The 19,454-nt window shown below is 43.2% G+C and overlaps 1 protein-coding gene across 3 annotated transcripts in view; it reads left to right on the top strand.

The window, feature by feature from the left end:
• Nucleotides 1-19,454, top strand: part of FYB1 (FYN binding protein 1) — a 50,923-nt gene that overhangs the window by 9,411 nt on the left and 22,058 nt on the right. For all 3 annotated transcript variants that reach the window (XM_083576093.1, XM_083576092.1, XM_083576091.1), the window contains exons 2-9: nt 1,011-2,142; nt 6,706-6,862; nt 11,324-11,361; nt 12,926-12,945; nt 14,360-14,406; nt 15,170-15,281; nt 18,184-18,340; nt 18,735-18,879. In XM_083576093.1, coding sequence (XP_083432219.1) covers nt 1,011-2,142; nt 6,706-6,862; nt 11,324-11,361; nt 12,926-12,945; nt 14,360-14,406; nt 15,170-15,281; nt 18,184-18,340; nt 18,735-18,879 — 1,808 coding nt within the window. The remainder of the gene's footprint in view (nt 1-1,010; nt 2,143-6,705; nt 6,863-11,323; nt 11,362-12,925; nt 12,946-14,359; nt 14,407-15,169; nt 15,282-18,183; nt 18,341-18,734; nt 18,880-19,454) is intronic.

Below are 19,454 nucleotides of genomic sequence, written 5' to 3'. Positions count from 1 at the left end.
TTTAATGATTTAATTAAATGATTTAAGCTGAATAAATTAAATGATTTAAACATTTAATAGTGGAAATGAAATGAGTACTGAAATGATTTCTTTTTCCCTCGCAAACTCCTGTTTACTTTCTCATAAATAAGTGAATGGTTGTGGCAAAAGTAAATCGCCCATGATTCATTGTCATGTTCCAACATTTACATGATTTCTAGACTGGTATAAAAAGAAACCTCGCAGGTCTTAATGTCTCATCCTTATGAGGTCAGCCTGATTTGATAACTCTTCAGTTGGCACTAGAGAGTCCTTCATGGACCACTCTGCCTTGAAAATTGACAGGTCCATGTTTCAAAACGGGATGAGTGTGTGGCACATGCTAACCTGCACATTCATTGCCCCACAGGGCTTTTATGCCAAGCCTCTGACTTCATGCTTCTTAGACTGGTTCATGTTTCATTCTACAGTGCCAGTTTACAGCTTGCGACAACCTACAAGCATAAGAAAGTCAAAAACTGTCTGCTGCAATCAGCAGGTGTTCAGGGTTCATGTTGGTGGGTAGCATGAAATGTGAGGTAACGAAGGCTTGAACTCACCTCACAAAGCTGTAAGAACGCCAACAACACATGCACTATGAGAGGACAGAACTGCTGGGTTTAGCTGTATCACTTGCTACATACATTTTAGGTCATAATATCACTTCTTTGTTCCGCAAATACATTGGGAAGGGGGAAATTTCAGCAGACATAGCAAGGCCAGATCCAGTCAGCAAAACTGCTCGTCTGCAGCAAACGCCTTGAAATAATACTTTAACCACAACGAGTATGTAGCAAAATGCTGAACATCTTTAGCCATACAGGAAGTTGAATGCTGAGATATCTCTAACCAATCAGGAGCCTCACAAGCCTCAGACCAGGAAACCCTTTCCAAGTGCAGTATATGCGAACATTGCTGCAAACAACTTCTCACTCGGCTTCTTCATCTTTATTTTTTTATTTTTTAAAAAAATCTTCTTTGTGCATTTGTAGGATGGCAAGACGAATGTGAAGTCCATCATGGCAAAGTTTAGCAACAACCCAGCCGGGGAGGTTGACAGCCGGCAAGGCAGAGCAGCAGGACAGCCGTCGTTGGTGGCGAGGGCTGCATTTGAGAAATTTAACCACCTGGAAAATGCTGCTGCACCTCCCAGACCCAGCAACATCCACAAATCTCCATCTTTTAAACCACCTTTGGGCACCAAACCTTCTGTTCCTGACACATCGGACAAAGACCCAAAGCCACCCCATTTGAAGAGCAATGCAGTGGCCAGCAAGGTTGCTGCCCTGGCGCAGGCAGCTAACAGGGAAACGAATGAAAAACCTGGATTTCCTAGGCCTTTGGGTCCGAAACCTACCGACGGACTGAAAGCTGAATCCAAGCCATTGTTCCCAAAGCCTCCTGACAACAGATTGCCTGGTTCCACAGCACCAAAAAATGAACTCAGGCCGCCGGGGCTACCCAGGTCTAATTTTAAACCTGAACCTCAAGGAAATGAGACAAAGCCTGTGTCTCAAATGGCGGCTGGATTTAAAGAAAAAATAATTGCGGCTTCGCAGGAGAATGACCCCAAACCTTCTTTTCTGAAGCCAGCCCTTGGGAAGAAACCAGGTCTACATCCTGTCCCCAATGAAGAGGCTCCCAAGAAATACCCCTCCTTGAATCCGACTTCTCCAAGCCCACTAGGCCTCAAACCCAAACCCAACTCATTTCTAATAGCCAAGGATGCCGAAGGAAAGAGAGACAATGGGGTGGATTCCACAGCCAGCCCTTTCCCTGGTGTAGCCTTGAGACATGTCACCGACAAGAGCAACCTGTCTCCGGCCCTCCCAAAATCTTACGGGCAGCCGGGCAACGAAGAAGCAAGGCCAAGTGTGGGCAAGAATATTTTCAAAGTCTCTCAAGAGGATTCTGGGTCAACTTCTGGAGCACCTAAATTCACTGGTCTGCCCAGGGCGACCACGACAGGACCTTGGGATAGTAACTCTGAAAAAGAAGAGAAGGACAAGAATTTGCCGAGACGGAAGGCAATCCCTCCACCAGTCAAATTAGGTCTGGCCCCGCAGAAACCCAGCAGACCTCCAACGGTGAACCTTGAAAAATTCAGGAAATACACCGAAGAAAGTGAGTTATTCACCCCCTGTTTGCTGTTGGTTTTATGCAAGGTGGGAAAAAAGCTCCTCTATGCCTGGGGGGGGGGCACTATAATAATAATGAGCCATGTAAAAAATATTTCCCCAGTACATCTTGTACTGAATTGTGTTTTATTACATAGTAGGGAATGTTCCATTGTCACTGATTCTCTCACTCTGTTGATTACCTAGAGCTTTTGACTGGGCCATGCTAGATATTTATTTCATTTGTTTACCAAAATGCATATACTGCTTGAAATTGTAGTAAAAGAGATGGGTGCAATTTTACCCTGATTGCACTTTTTAAACAGGGAAAACGGCATCCACAGAGCTGATCGGGAGAGGAATGTGTTACCCTTTCCCCATTTGCCCTTTCCCACTCCAAACTGCCCCTAGGGACTCTCTCACCTTGTGAAATTCCCTTCTTAATGTGTGTTCGCCTGCACTGGGAACTTCGTGAGGGAGGAAACCCTGCTAGACATGGCGATTTGGAACGATGGAACAGTAGCAAGAGAAAGGGTTAAGCACCTGCTCACTCTATGCCAAACCCCCTCTGACTTTCTGATGCCAAATCATCACTCTGGATATTGCTTTTCCTGATTAGAAAGCAGTTTTGAGGAAAAGTTATATACATTCAATGATATAATTTTTTCCAGGTGGAGAGAGGCTAAGTAGAACAGTGAAAGGTGAGGGACACAGCCTAGTTTCTCACCAAAAAATGGAGAAGAATAGTGTGCATACATTTTGTCTCATATCTCAGGTTCTACGAACGCAAAAAACTCTGAAAAATGGGGCTTCTGGTCCATGTGGGGGTGCAGGGTGCAACTGTCCCTCTCCTGCTCTTGTGGATGCCCATGTATGCCTCTGCATGTAATATGTAGCCTAGACCACCAGCAGGAAGGCTAGAAGTAGATATGGGGATGAAAAGTCCAGTTATGTTCATTCATCCTAAGGGGCAGCAGGGTGGGGGCAGAGGGGAAATCAGTATACAGTGGTACCTCTGGTTATGTACTTAATTCGTTCTGGAGGTCCGTACTTAACCTGAAACTGTTCTTAACCTGAAGCACCACTTTAGCTAATGGGGCCTCCTGCTGCTGCCACGCTGCTACCGTGCGATTTCTGTTCTCATCCTGAGGTAAAGTTCTTAACCCGAGATACTATTTCTGGGTTAGCGGAGTCTGTAACCTGAAGCGTATGTAACCTGAAGCGTATGTAACCCGAGGTACCACTGTACAGCCTTTCTGAACCTGTCCCTGTTTGGAATTAAAACAGGAAAGTCTCAAAGCTTTCTCATGTAGAAAGCTTCCTTCATGTTGAAAACAAAAGTAAACTAGCACATCAGATAGAATATTAGGGAAAGTTGCCACAGGGGATTTTGGATGTGTGGAAACATTTAAATAATGCCATCCCCCATCTATGTTCTGAACTGGTGAAGTTCCAGAAGGATCAACCATCTGCCTTTTCCAAATTTGTGAACCCCCATTTTACTGCTTCAGACTTACAGCAGTCTAGGTGGTCACAATATTAGAAATGAAACCAGGACAGAGCTCCTGTGCCTGCGATAGCTGAATGGCAAGTAGAAAGCTGGCCAGTTTAACATTCCCCCATCGTTGCACCTCCATAATCAGGAACACCTGTTGAATGCTGTATAAATGCAAGCTACTCCTTATGCTAACTGTCACTTTAAGCTTTTATGCTGCATCATTATCTCAAATTAAATGCACGGAACTTGTGTTCCTCCCTAAACTTTCACTTTCAACTTATTGTTCTTAGTTTTATTTTATTTTTACTTTTTTCGGACACTTATTGCATAACTTGCTAGGCTTGCTGTTGAATTGCTTTCTATAATATTTCTTAAAGATTGTTCTTTTTGTCTATTGAGGGGAAACATACAAATGCACTTTACCAAAAGGTGTGTTCCTGGATGCTATTCGCCCCAGGAAGGGGGGGGGGAATGGGCACTATAATTATTTTTAAACATCCATCACCATGAAAGATGCATAGCCATACTTTTGTTTTCACCATTATAACAGTTTTCTGCTGGTTTTAATGCATGTGCTGTATAAGTCACTTTTGAGTTAAGAAAAAAAAGCAACATATACATGCAATTATGAATAATTTAAATATCTATTTATAAGTGTATTTCTACATGTGTAGCGTATATATGTTGCTGGGTTGCTATTTTTCTTTTTTTAAAAAAAATTGCTAGAACTAAGTCTTCCTGTATTTAAATAATTTTCATTAACTATTTGTAAGAATTTGTTTTAAAAAATATGGTTATTAATTGATTGGAGTTAACTTTGTATGCACATTAATTTTGCAGGTAAATATATTTAAATAAAAGATGAGGGAAGTGGGTGGATTTTGTGTTTTAATTGTGTGAGACGACTGCTCTTCCCTTGCTTCTTCTGTTGTCATGTATTAAGTTTGAAGTTGTTTTAACTTTACTGTTTGTCTTGCCCCTGTCTCTTATGTATCTCTATTGCTTTCTCTCAGCTCTCCACCTTAGTCTTACCACACATTAAATACTAATCTCACTTACTAAACCCCTTATGTATGGATCTTTGGCACTTTAAATACTCAGCTGTCTCCTTTTTGTCCAGTTTTAAGGAAAGCTTATCTCTGTCCCTTGGCATTTCCTCCTTGATGTACGATTTGATTGCTTTTCATTTTACATTGATATTGTATATAGTCTTTGCCGTGCTCCATCCCAGACGCCAGGTCTGACAACAGCTTATGGGATCAAGCTGAAAAAGAACAGGGAAGGGTTGAACGTCATTGCATGTTGAGGTCCCCAAGACACCCCAAATAAGAACACAATGACACTTGATTTTTGTTTAAGGTTTTTGGCATAATTTTGGCCACAACTTTATTAAAAATACAGCAATGTGAGTGGTTGCTTAGGCATTGGTAGCAACTAACTGACCCCGCACGGTAACAGCTCTGACATTCGCACCCCCCGCGAAGTCAGAAAGGGTAAGTCACCTGGGGAGAGAGACGGGACTGGGAACCATGCCTCACCTCTCCCCAGAATGCTCCCAGGTGCTCTTGCGTGGCCCTGGCCCCTTGCCAGGGGGTTCGGACAAAAGCATGGCGAGCCCCTGGGTTCCTTTAATGGAAAACCCTTGCAGCAGCAGCATTTTGGAGGGGCAGGCACAGCCAAATCCATACCCCTCCACCAACCAATTCCCAAACCAATGCCTAACCGCAACCTTACGAGTTGTGACGATTTGCTACGCAGTAGGCGAAAACCAAATGGCACCAGCCAACCAGCCAAATGGACAAAATTCCTACCAGGCCCCTGCCCCAAAGCAGACAACCCCATGACAGGCATAGCAAGGTCAAGCAAACAGCCTAACATTAGGGAGGGAGGGCGGGTGATCCGAAGCACGCAGCGAAAGAGGAAGCTCGTCACTGCGTGCAGTATATTTAACAAACAGGGCTGTCAATCAATAAATGGCAACATATCAATCTCCCCAGTAACAGCCCGCCCCTGCTTAAAGATGGCCAAACTCTTTTACCCAGCAACAGTGAGGTGTCTTGTCAGCCCCCACCGCAACACGTGCTCTCCATGAGGGAGAACACGCTTTGCTCTATTCAAAGTCCCCTACAACTGCATTAAAGTAAAAAATAAAAATGCAGGGAGATCCAAATCATTGCTCTTTCTATGGCACACGCTCACACTTATATATAAGAGGCGCAACAGATGCCAGTTACCAGCATTGAAAGACCTACATCTAGCAAGATGGCAACAAAATACAAGTGTCTGTGTTTTAAGTAGCATGCAAGAAAAAGGAAACTTCTGCAGATGCAGTAGGAAGTGGATGTTGTTACAATTAAGCAATTTGGGAACTTTTTTTATTTTTTAAGAAACACCGACGTGCAAACATGTGCCTACTAAAGTTCCCATGGTAAGCTGCTGTTGCTTTAAAATCAAACTGCAAATTGCTGTGGGAATGAGAAGACGACTGGATGAAAAAGAGAAAGCGAGAGAAACTGAAATGGATAGATTCAACCTTCCCTATCTATCCTTCATGCAAATTGCAATGCTAGGTTCCTCCTGTGTATAAAAATGGAGCTCCCTGTGATTTCCCCCTTAAATATTACAATGGTACCTCGGGTTAAGAACTTAATTCGTTCTGGAGGTCCATTCTTAACCTGAAACTGTTCTTAACCTGAGGTACCACTTTAGCTAATGGGGCCTCCCGCTGTCGCTGCGCCGCCAGAGGATGATTTCTGTTCTCATCCTGAAGCAAAGTTCTTAACCTGAGGTACTATTTCTGGGTTAGTGGAGTCTGTAACCTGAAGCGTCTGTAACCTGAAGCATCTGTAACCCGAGGTACCACTGTACAGTGGTACCTCGGGTTAAGTACTTAATTCCTTCTGGAGGTCAATTCTTAACCTGAAGCCTCCCACTGCTGCCGTGCCACTGGAGCATGATTTCTGTTCTCATCCTGAAGCAAAGTTCTTAACCTGAGGTACTATTTCTGGGTTAGTGTAACCTGAAGCGTCTGTAACCTGAGGTACCACTGTATAACTTTTTCTTCCCTTGCAGGCTCCAGCAAACCCCATGCGCCAGGTTTACCCCCTGTACTTCCACTGCCTGTTTCGACCCTGCATACCACCACCCAGCTGCCTCCACCGCCTCCTCCGTCAGCTTCCCATCCATCAGCACAAGCTCCAGTACTTCCCCCAAGAAACATCAAGCCCAGGTATGTCTCTGTGTAAATGAATGTGAAATCTGGGGGGGGGGGCAGGGAGGAGGTTACATTCCGCTCTCATTTCACAGGGAGCTTCTGATCTCACATCTATCAAAGTGTCTTCCCCGTACAGTCATCCTGAAGTACCTTGTCTTTGGCACTCATCATGCCCCTTGTTTTCTTTCGCTGCTTTGTGATGAGGATGCTATGCTTGACACAGTCAAGGGACATGGATGGCGCTCTTGGGCTTGCCGATCGGAAGGTCGGCGGTTCGAATCCCCGCGACGGGGTGAGCTCCCATTGCTCTGTCCCAGCTCCTGCCAACCTAGCAGTTCGAAAGCACACCAGTGCAAGTAGATAAATAGGTACCGCTGCGGCGGGAAGGTAAACGGCATATCCTTGAACCCTAGAGGCCATGCAAAAGCCAAACTAGACATAATGCGCCAGTAGCCACCACATTTCTTTAATCATCCACCTCTGGACCCCAGATGTTCTTGGACTACAACTCCCATCATCCTCAGCCAGCTAATGTATTTGTGACTACCGTATTTTTTGCTCTATAAGACTCACTTTTTCCCTCCTAAAAAGTAAGGGGAAATGTGTGTGCATCTTATGGAGCGAAAGCAGGCTGCGCAGCTATCCCAGAAGCCAGAACAGCAAGAGGGATTGCTGCTTTCACTGTGCAGCGATCCCTCTTGTTGTTCTGGCTTCTGAGATTCAGAATATTTTTTTTCTTGTTTTCCTCCTCCAAAAACTAGGTGCGTCTTGTGGTCTGGTGCGTGTTATAGAGCGAAAAATACGGTATATTTAAAAAAAATGGGCATAAGTGATTTTTATGCAAATGACCACCCTCTTTCCCCTCTTCTATAGCGATGCTTAAGCAGCCCCCCTATTCATGCCAAAGATAGGGGTGGTATCTTTTTCCCCCCACATGAAAGTGGAAAGCTAAATATTTCTCTGCCTTATCTCCCCATAGTTTGTCACCTGAACTTACTGGCAGTGAGCAAGGCCAGGAGAAAAATAAATTCACTGGGCAAGTGAGGACAGTGCACAGAGGAAGGAGAAAGTGTTCTGCCCTCTCATTCACATCACTTTTCATGTTAATATACTAACAATGGAGTCAGGTGCAGAGTAATGATGGCTTTGTAGCCAAAACATGGCTACTGGAAAACAAAAGGGAAAGATCAGCATGATCAGCATAATGCCAAGGTTTGCAGAAGGGAAAGGGGTTAGGGAGGGGGAACACTAGGAGGCAAAAACCTTTAAAAAACAGCCCAGAGCACTTCACACTGCAACATTTTATTGCAGGTCTCCCTTTGGTTAAAATAAGAACCCCAACCCCCTCTCCTTTATATGTGAATATGTGATTCTAGAAGAAACACATGATCAAATAAAAGTGGCACCATTTTTGTCTAGTTTGGCCCTATGGTGAGATGTTTTCAGTCAGTATTCTAAGTACAGTGGTACCTCGGGTTAAGTACTTAATTCGTTCCAGAGGTCCATACTTAACCTGAAACTGTTCTTAACCTGAAGCACCACTTTAGCTGCCGCGCCACTGGAGCCCGATTTCTGTTCTCATCCTGAAGCAAAGTTCTTAACCTGAAGCACTATTTCTGGGTTAGCGGAGTCTGTAACCTGAAGTGCATGTAACCTGAAGCGTATGTAACCCGAGGTACCACTGTAAGGGTCAAAGATAAGTCTATGAGGCCAAAGTTTTCTCCAGTTGCAGCAGAACATCCGGCCAGGAAATATGAGTTTTGAGAAGGCATTTGAAGGGAGAGAGACTGAGAGAGACACAATCTAGTGCCTGGCTTTCTATTGATAATCCTCAGGCCTGCTTCACGCATGGAAGATCTGAAATGGTAGCTACTTGAGAATGCAGATATGCATACTTTGTGGCAAGCAAGTCCTGTGATATATAGCTGCTGATCAGGTGATTTTTCCTTTGGAATAGCAAATTAGAAAAAGGAAGGGCTGTGATGACATTGCAGAACATTTCTGAAAACGCATGAAAAGCTGCACACACATACATAATTTTATTTGCATGCTGTCTTTCCACAGTTCAAACCATGCTCAAGGCGACAACACGGAAAAATACATAATTGCAAACATCTTTTGTTATGCAAACATAACAAAAGTAGTCATAAACCATAAATAAAACATTAAGAAATACACAACCAAACGGAACACTTTCTGCATAAACTATGATAAGATCTTAAATAAAGATACAAAAAATAAAATAAATAACAGCAACAACCCCCTCCCCCCCCAAAAAAAACCTCTATAAATGGTAACGCAGCCCAAGAATCTTTTCAGCGATTTCAGCTTTTGTAGCTGGAGTCAGTCCGGGCCACGCCATCCCATGCCAGGTCTGCAAGGCAGGGAGCAAATCTTCCTGGACTCACAGCCAAGGACTCTCACACATTTTGACACTGAATACTAATTGCTGGGGAGCACAACTGAAGAGAATGCTATTGCACTTGCAGGCTTCCCACTGGCATCTGGTTGGCCACCGTGGAGCAAGATGCTGGACTTGGTGGACCTTTGGCTTGATCCACCAAGCTCTTATTATGTGCTTACACACATGCACTCACTCACATATGCCTTACTATATGATGCTATCTGAATGTATGGAGGAGCAGGATTGCATGTTGCTGAACGGCCTCAATGGATTCAGTGTATGAGGCCCAGTGCCAAGGGTCTTCTGGCAGTTCCCTCACTGCGAGGTTACAGGGAACCAAGCAGAGGGCCTTCTCGGTAGTGGTGCCCGCTCTGTGGAATGCCCTCCCATCAGATGTCAAGGAAATAAACAACTACAGTGGTACCTCAGTCTAAGAACAGTCCTGTTAACGAAAGATTCGGGCAACGCACTCTGCAAAACCGGAAGTAGGTGTTCTGGATAGTGAACTTTGCTCCAGAAGAGGAATGGAAGCCGACTGGTGGAAGGGCAAGACTCAATGGGGAAAGCGCACCTTGGTTTAAGAACGCTTTCAGTGTAAGAACGGACTTCCGGAACGAATTAAGTTCGTTAACGGAGGTACCACTGTATCTAACTTTTAGAAAACATCTGTAGGGAGCCCTGTTTAGGGAAGTTTTTAATGTTTGAAGTTTTATTCTGTTTTTAATGTTCTGTTGAAAGCCACCCAGAGTGGCTGAGGAAACCCAGCCAGATGGGTGGGGTAGAAATAATAAAATATATTATATATTATATATTACATGGTATATGTCTGAAAGAGACTGTTGTCTTCATTGAGGGCTCCCCAGATGTGATCAAGACCACTCTTTGGTGCATCCAGCTGTAGGTGTGGCAATCCTTCCCAATCTCTGCTTTCATCTCCAGATTTCTTGCTGTTGCTACACCCGTTAGAAAAAAAAAGAAAATAAAACCTGCCAGGGAAAGGTGTCAGATTCAAACTTAATAAGACTGCAGGCCTGTATTCCTTTACTTAGGACTCCTTGGGATCAGTGGGGGCTACATCTGTGGGGATGTCAGGTTTGCATTTTTGGGTATAGAAAGTATTGGTTTAAAGTGCAGAGATCTTTCCTATTCTAATTAATTCAAGCAGGTTCTGGAAGCTTCTCTATGCGATACAAGCTGGTACAAGCTAGAAGTTTCTAGCTAACAAGCAAGCTTCTATTTTGCCTAGAAACAAGCAGAGAAACTGAACAGCTGGTTCAAACTGGTTCTGTTATCTCTTTCACTCAAGGTCACGCTGACTATAATACAGTAATAGGCCAGAAAAAGCCTGGGTTTCACTTTCTGTTTCTCCTGCTGGTGTGCTGGGCAGTACAGTGGCATCTTAATCTGTTCCAGGAGCTGGTTCAACTCCTGAAACTGTTTGAAAACCAAGGTGTGGCTTCCGATTGGGTGCAGGAGCTTCCGCATTGGACATTTGGCTTTTGGAAAATGTTTGCAAACCGGAACACTTACTTCTGGGTTTGCGACGTTCAGGAGCCAATTTGTTTGGGAGCCAAGCTGTTCGAGTACCAAGATACCACTGTACATAGTATGCTTAAGTGCTAAAGTTTTAGTCTTATTGTAAGTTTAAGTTAAGTCTGCTGCAGCTGGATTTCTTGTGGACTGTACCAATCCTAAAGATGTTGGATTGTGACTGTAAAGCTCATTTGCCTTCAGCAGTAAAACAAAAAAAAACAATCTGCTGAATGAAGTTAATTGCCTCTGAGTTATTATTGGGAATCCTGCATCGTGTTTTATGTTTTTACTCTGCTAACTATACGTTGGGGTCTGCTCTGGATCAATATGGAGCAGAATTCATTGCATGGAGGAATGGGAAAACCTAATTTCATTAGAGGGTGTTTTTGTCCCAGCTTCTGTCAACTGAACCAGCTGAATCCGGCCCATAGGCTTCATAAACCTTCTCTGATGGCTTGGCTTTCAGTCAAAAGAGTGTTACGGGAATTGCAGTTGCATCTTTTTTCTCTTTGAACCTGTTCACCTTTTTCTTTTCATAGGGACAATGAAGAAAGCTATGATGATGTTGAGTTTGGAGGTAAGGCTAATCCATTTTTGTTAAGACGGGCATTAGAAAATTTGTAAGTGGGAACTGCGAGAAAGCGTTAGAATGTGGAGTGCTCCTGTTCAGGTGCCAGCCACCCCCATTTCCACTATACTCCATTCCCCTTCCACTGTTTTCCATTACCGCCTCTCCCTTACAGGCGGCCCATTCTGTATTTCATGCCCTCCATCCCTGCTCAGTCCTTATCAGACTGGTTTTTGGGAGAGGCTTTTTCCCTAGTACTTCTGAGAACCTAGGGGTTCTCGGCCAATACCTCCTGTTTGTGCGTGGGTGGTGCCATTTTGGCTATGTAAGGATAACTTATCTCCCCCATCCCCCACCCACCTGTCAATTCCCTGGTGATGTAAGGTGACCCAATTTTGCCTGCATGGCATGAAATTAAACCATGTGAAGAAAGCCACAGCCCACAAAGGGCCAATAAACAGCTGGTTGTTGGCGCTGGCAAACTCCAGTACACAGACATTGGCACAGGGCTTTGCTGGCACCACTGATTGGCAGTCGTGTGTGACATGAGGTACAGTGAAGGTGGGCGTAACTGGCCTGAACAACCTTGTGGCCCAAATGCCCAAATGCCACAAGGTGGGCCTGATTTTCCCACTGCTGCTATATAAGATGACGGTGATGGCAGTTGCAATACAGCCTTATGAATCGGAATGTCCTATAAACCTATATCATTACTCCCTCCTCCCAGGTAACCCTAATAACACTGTATTTCTGTGAGGAAGAGCTGGGGATCTCCCAACAGAAAATCCTGAATATTCATACACCTTGCCCAACTACAATACCCAGAATTCCTTGCAAGAAGCCATAATTGTCAAAGTATAATAATAATAATAGCAGTCAAAGTGATATAAATGTATTGATAAAATACAGATAATGAGAAAGTTAAACAAATAGTATTTATACGGAGTATAATTTATAATGATATAGCATGTATATATAAACCTTATGCCATGTATTTATGTAATACATAACATAATATATAGTTGGTTTTCAGTATGTAGTCAGAAGAGGGGAATTAAAATCAAGTTGTGGTGCTTGAGGTGCATACTATAGCACGGGCTTCCTCAACCTCGGCCCTCCAGATGTTTTTGGCCTACAACTCCCATGATCCCTAGCTAGCAGGACCAGTGATCAGGGATGATGGGAATTGTAGTCTCAAAACATCTGGAGGGCCAAGGTTGAGGAAGCCTGTGCTATAGCAGATAAGCAGCTGGCACGAAGTATATTTATCTCCTACAATTTCATTTCAGTTTTGATCAAATATAGATTATGCTATATATTTAGTTTTATGTGGAAAGATACTGAGCACTATAAATATATGGCATAATCTGTATTTGAATTAGACAAAAATTCTCACAAGTCAAAATACCCAACTTTGTCCTAGGCAACGCTATCCTTTGCCCAACATGTTTTGTTTAGAGGGCAATCTATAGATTTTCTACCCTCTTATTATATATGGATATGATTATATTATATACAAAATCTTCCCTGCAACAGAAAATTAACAATCAATGTTTGCCTTTTGATTCTTCAGGAAATGGGGATGCAGATGAGGTCAGTATCACCATTCACAACATATATACATGCTGCACAAGTCTCTTTCATTAACACCCACTTTCATGAATGCAGAGGAGTGCTGTGGGAGGTTCTGTTACCGGTGTGTCTGTGGAAAGGAGGGAAAGGGAGAGAGATTGTTTCATTTGGATATCTGCACTGGGTTTTAATATTTTAATGTTTTGCATTATTTAATTATTATTTTGATTTGGATGTTTCATGCCCTGGGACCTTAATGTCGAAGGTGGGTGTGGCGATCACACAGGGTCCCTGGACGTTTGATGGTCTATTGATCCCTGTTCCACCACTGTGGTTGCTTTCCCACTGCCACCAACCCGTTTCTCTCGGGTACACACGGAGTCCAGACAGTTGTTAACATTAAATCAAATAAGCAAGTTTATTTTATAAGCATTAACAAGGTTATGGTTCCAGATAATTTTTCTTGTCAGTTTCTTACTCTTAGTTTCTTTACTGACCTATACCTTCCTAATAACTTCTAACTGATTATCCCATCTGTCTATCTGACTCCTCCTAACAGTTTCACTCACTCTCACATCAAAACTAGACCAACCCACAGACTTATCCTCCCTCTTCCTTCTCCAACTCCCAACTAACTTCCAAATAACACCAACTCTAACTCTAACTCCTCCCCTTGGGTTCCCACTGGCCAATCACTTCACACTCATTTAACCCTTTGCTTATGACCCACCTAGGAGGGCAAACGCCACAGTGGGTTATAAATCAAAGAAGTGATCATTAATAGTAATAAGCAGTGGGAACATTCATTTGTCACTGGATCAACACATCTTAATTTGGGTACACAACTTGTGACCCATAAGCCAAGCAAGGGCCGCAGAACATGTGTTGTGGTCTTCCACAGGGTTGAGGAACCTGTAGTTCTCCAGATGTTACTGGACAGCAACTCCCATCAGCCACAGCCAGCATTGCCAGTGGCCGGAGATGATGGGACTTGTAGTCCAGCAACATTTGGAGGGCCACAGGTTCTCCCTAACCCCTACCCCAGTCTACAAAGAGTGCCTGACGGCCTTGCTCTGTTTGTAGTCTCTGGAAGGGCTTAGCTGAAAGGAGATTGTAAAGGACTACAATGAATGGCTCAGGGTGAGTGAGAAGTTGTTGTGGCAGTAGATGCAACTCAGTGACATTCATGTGTTCATTATACCCAGAATGAACACCTGGAAATGGCTACAGTCTGGGCAATATTTGATATTCTTAAATAGCTAAATGGTCAAGCTCTAAAGAAGACCTTATTTCATACAACAAATTGGATTTGAAATAACGAAATGCCACATACAATTTGCTGTCCTAGTACTAGTCTTAAAAAGAAATTGTGGCACTTGAACTATGTTATAATTTCCCCTTTCTCATTCATTTCTTGTCGCTTTTTTCTTTGTAGAGTCTCAACAGTGAAGGGGAGACATATGAAGATATAAACGAAATGAGGTAAGAAATATGCAGCTCTCCAGATATGGCGGTTCTCTGATTATCGGGATCCCATAACTGAAGTGACAGAGAGACAAAACATAAACAGAGTAAGAGGACCTGAGAGTAAATAGCAGATAACACCATTGCATAACCATGGACAAAAGATCCAAAACCTGAATTTGCAGCTTTATCATCTTCTAGGCCAGGGCAGAGCTAGCCAACATGTTGTCCATCAGATGTTTTGACCACAGTTCCCATCAGCCAATATCATCAAACAGGGATGATAGAAGTTGCTATTCTGCAACATCTGGGCTAGATTGAGAAGGTATTGGCTTGGATCCAGACTTCGCTTCCAGCAGCAGCAGAAAAGGGAAGAAGAAAAGTGGCTTTGACTTTATCTCCCTTGTAGCTTCTAAAACTCTTCTCCTAAGGGTTTGTGGGCACTCTGGAACGGTGTAGGAGGGCACCAGCAAAAATTTATCTTCCTATGCTGGGCAAAAGATTCCTGCATTGCGGGTGGCTGGTGGACTAGGTGACCCGCATGGTCCCTTCCAACTCTACCATTCTATGATCCCAGCAGGCTCTAAAGTTTGGGTCAAAGGCCTTCTACACATGGAATGAGCTCTTCCATTTGTGGACAGCTAAGCTTAGATCCAACCCAACAGCAACCATTGAGCACATGGCTCCTGATATGGTCATCTTTCAAGAGAAGTGAAAGAGGCCCAGATGTTTGTTATCTGCTGTTTGTTGAGTTAAATATTAATCACTTTTTATTTCACAGACCTACATCTAGAGATGATGAAAGGAAAAAGGAGAAGGAAGAAAGGAAGAAATCAGAGAAAGAACAAAAGGAGAAAGAGAAAAAAGAGCAGGACATCAGGAAGAAGTTCAAAGTAAGGCTTAAACTAGCAATTTATTTTTTAAAAAACTTTAATGAAAACAAATACATTATCCTTTAGCATTGTTAAAGATACTCAGTTTGTAGAGATGGGGGATAAATTTACAGGTGAACCTATTTAATTTGCACTTCCTGAAACAGCAAGCAAACAGACAGCCTCCCTTCAAAATTTGCACTTCTCTAAATCTTGCAGTGTAATTCTCCAGGAGACTAATGTGTGAAAAAAATCTATATACTACAGTAAAGAGTGCATATAAATGCATGCACTAGTGAAATGAACATTAAAAAATGTATTCTATTAGGGAAAATTGCTTTGCAAAAATGCATACATTAGGACAAAATTACATACAAAAAGGTGAGCATTAGGATAAATCTGTACTAAAATGCTGGTGAACTTCCATGGGATAATAATAATAATAATAATAATAATAATAATAATAATAATAATTGCAAACTCATATGGAAATGTGGAAAACTGAATTTAATATTAGAAAAAATAAACAGATTTGCCCATCCCTATCTATTTGACCCTTTTGCTATTTTATTTGAGTGCAAACCTTAATTAATAATAATAATAATAATAATAATAATAATAATAATAATAATTTATTGTTTATACCCCAGCCATCTGGCTGGGATTCCCCAGCCACTCTGGGCGGCTTCCAACAAAATATTAAAATACAGTAATCCAGCAAACATTAAAAGCTTCCCTAAACAGGGCTGCCTTCAGATGTCTTCTAAAAGTCTGGTAGTTGTTCTCTTTGACATCTGGTGGGAGGGCGTTCCACAGGGCGGGTGCCACCACCTAGAAGGCCCTCTGCCTGGTTCCCTGTAACTTGGCTTTTCGCAGTGAGGAAACCGCCAGAAGGCCCTTGGTGCTGGACCTCAGTGTCCGGGCTGAATGATGGGGGTGGAGATACTTCTTCACGTATACTGGACCGAGGCCGTTTAGGGCTTTAAAGGTCAGCACCAACACTTTGAATTGTGCTCGGAAACATCGGAATGAAGGATTTGGAGCTGAGCATTCATGCCAAGAGATTTAAAGCATGTAGTTGGAACTAGCAATGCTGAATTGCAACCCACTTCAGTGGCAAACAAGTTGTAACTGGTGCCTGTGAAGGCACTCACACAGCCTGATACTTTGCAGCTCTGCTCAGATGTAAAGCCCATTGACGTCAACAGTCGTCTTAATAGATAAAAGGTAAAGGTAAAGGTCCCCGGGACAGTTAAGTCCATTCAAAGGCGACTATGGGGTTGCGGCACTCATCTTGCTTTCAGGCCGAGGGAGCCGGCGTTTGTCCAGACAGCTTTCTGGGTCGTGTGGCCAGCATGACTAAACTGCTTCTGGTGCAATGGAACACCCTGATGGAAACCAGAGCGCACAGAAACACCGTTTACCTTCCCACCACAGCGGTACCTATTTATCTACTTGCCCTGGCATGCTCTCAAATTGCTAGGTAGGCAGGAGCTGGGACAGAGCAACAAGAGCTCACCCCGTTGTGTGGATTTGAACTGCCAACCTTCTGATCGGCAAGCCCAAGAGACTCAGTGGTTTAGACCACAGTGCCGCCCGCATCCCCTCATCTTAATAAGCAAACATGTCTAGGAGCTATGCTTCAACTGCTGTTTATTTTAACAATTAGCTGCAAACAAATTATCAGTGACTGGTTAGGCCGTTCTCAGAAAATTAATTCAGATGCATATAAGTTCTGTAGCTTCTGAAAGAGGTATTACATGGGAAATATTGGCATCACCAATTCAATTAGTAGAACTCATATTACAAAACCCCTAAGTAGAACTTGCCATAGCATTGATCTGATGTGTTCCCTTCTCCATTGCCAGTTGATTTCAGATATCTTTCATACCATTTCTCATTAATGATCAATGAGGAACACTTCCGTTATCCAGCCAAGGTTGTTTTTGCAGACTTGTGTAACAAGAAGATAATGCCATGCATTAAAAATAATAGACAATTGCCAATCTTTAATTTTAAAGAATCAAATACTGAGTCCTTTAAGGTAAAGGACCCCTGACCATTAGGTCCAGTCGCAGACATCTCTGGGGTTGCGGCGCTCATCTCGCTTTATTGGCCAAGGGAGCCGGCATACAGCTTCAGGGTCATGTGGCCAGCATGACTAAGCCACTTCTGGCGAACCAGAGCAGCGCACAAAAACGCTGTTTACCTTCCCGCCGGAGTGGTACCTATTTATCTACTTGCACTTTGATGTGCTTTCGAACTGCTAGGTTGGCAGGAGCAGGGACTGAGCAACGGGAGCTCACCCCGTCATGGGGACTTGAACCACCAACCTTCTGATTGGCAAGCCCTAGGCTCTGTGGTTTAGACCACAGCGCCACCCGGGTCCCACTGAGTCCTTAGTGTCTTTATAATTCCATTGCAAAAATGTCTGAAACAGTGATGGGGAATAGCAGGTCCAGGGGTTGTATGTGGGTCTCCAGTCCTCTCTACTTAGCATCAAGACTCAGTTCTCCTCAGGATACATCTTGTTTGCCTGACTGACACTTCTTTGTGCCCTCAAGTAGACGCGATTGTGATAATGCCTCTTGCTTGCCTGTACACACCTCTGACTTCTGTGCATCTGGAATCAAATCTGGAATTGTGTATAAGAATCACATTGTGTCTCTGGCCATAACCACTATTTGATTCTGGTCCTGCCCACCACGGATACATGGGAACCAGAATGTTGGCAGTGAGGAAATGCAACCCTCAGGCTGAAAAAGGTTCCTCACCCGAGGTCCCGACTTCAATTTGTCAGTTGTGGTTTGTCTATGCCTGTTTCTCTCTCTCTCCCCCCCCCCCTCTTTCTCTTGTACAGTATTAATCCTGACCATATGTGTAATGCTGATTTACACCCATTTCTTATCCTACTTCTGTGTAGCTTGTGGGCCCCATTGAAGTCATTCACCAGGCCCGAGCTTGCACAGACTTCAAAGGAGGGAAGAATGACCTGACGTTCAAGCAAGGAGATAAAATCGAAATCATCCGCATCACTGACAATCCAGAGGGGAAGTGGCTTGGAAGGTCAAGAGGCTCCTGTAGGTATAAATTATGCAAATTTAAGTGAACTTATTTTAATATGTTTAATCAGAGTAATTTATTCTGATCAGAAAATTTGGGTTCACTCACCATTTGGAGTATTTGAAATGTCGCTAGTCTACAATTCTTGGCCCTTGAAGACGTATCAGTATATTCGTTAAAATACTTAAAACCTGCACAACAAAGAAACGAATGGCAATTTGATTTTAAAAAATTGCACACCATGCAATGAACACCATTCTATATTGCACAGTGGTTTCTAAAGTGTGTGTGTGTGTGTGTGTGTGTGTGTGTGTGTGTGTGTTTAATGCAGCCCTTATGATGTCTTGTTACAAGTTTAAAAGAAAACAGCTGCATCTTAGTCATGAAATGTGTTGGGCTTTTGCTTTCTAGATGGCTACATTAAAACAACCATGGTGGAAATTGACTATGATTCGTTAAAGCGAAAGCCACGGCCTTCTGTCAACATTCAACTGAGGCAACCAGACAGTGACCAGGAAGTGTATGATGATGTCGGGGAACAGGACAGCGTCAGCAGGTATGTCAAAAGGGATGGCCACAGCTGTGTCCAGTTCTAGTGTGGCTTGCAGTGCAATCTAGCCCACCCTTCATCAGAACAGGAAGTGATGAGGAAATGGTTGTTTAGCATTAGTAAGGTGAAGATTTATTGTAATTTTTAAAAACCAAGTTATGGTTACATTATTTTTAGATTAGTAGTGGTCTGCAGGGCAAGGTAGTACAGGGAAAGGAACCCTGAACAGTTAAGTTCAGTCCTCGATATATTTCTGGACTACAACTCCCATCAGCCCCAGTCCGCATAGCTAACTGGAAAGGATGGTGCGAGTCCCAGCAAGAGCTGGAGGAAACCATATTGGCAACCCCTGACAACAGGCCTGATCCAGCAAAGCAATTGTTACCTTATTTATTCATTCATTCATTCATTCATTCATTCATTCATTTACGGATTACCAGTTTGAATCACATTTGCCATTTTCTAGGCAATTACCTGGCTTTATGTGGGTTATAGAATATTGCAGACATTTGGGTGTGGGGGGAAAACATGGACTTTTCAGTGCATTCCTATATGTATGTGTGTTCTTTGGATGTAAGTCC

The sequence above is a fragment of the Podarcis filfolensis genome (genome assembly GCF_964270895.1).
Source record: "Podarcis filfolensis genome assembly, chromosome: 11".
Taxonomy (NCBI): Eukaryota; Metazoa; Chordata; class Lepidosauria; order Squamata; family Lacertidae; genus Podarcis; species Podarcis filfolensis.
The sequence above is the reverse complement of the archived record's forward strand: the minus strand, read 5'-3'. Positions and strand labels throughout refer to the sequence as shown.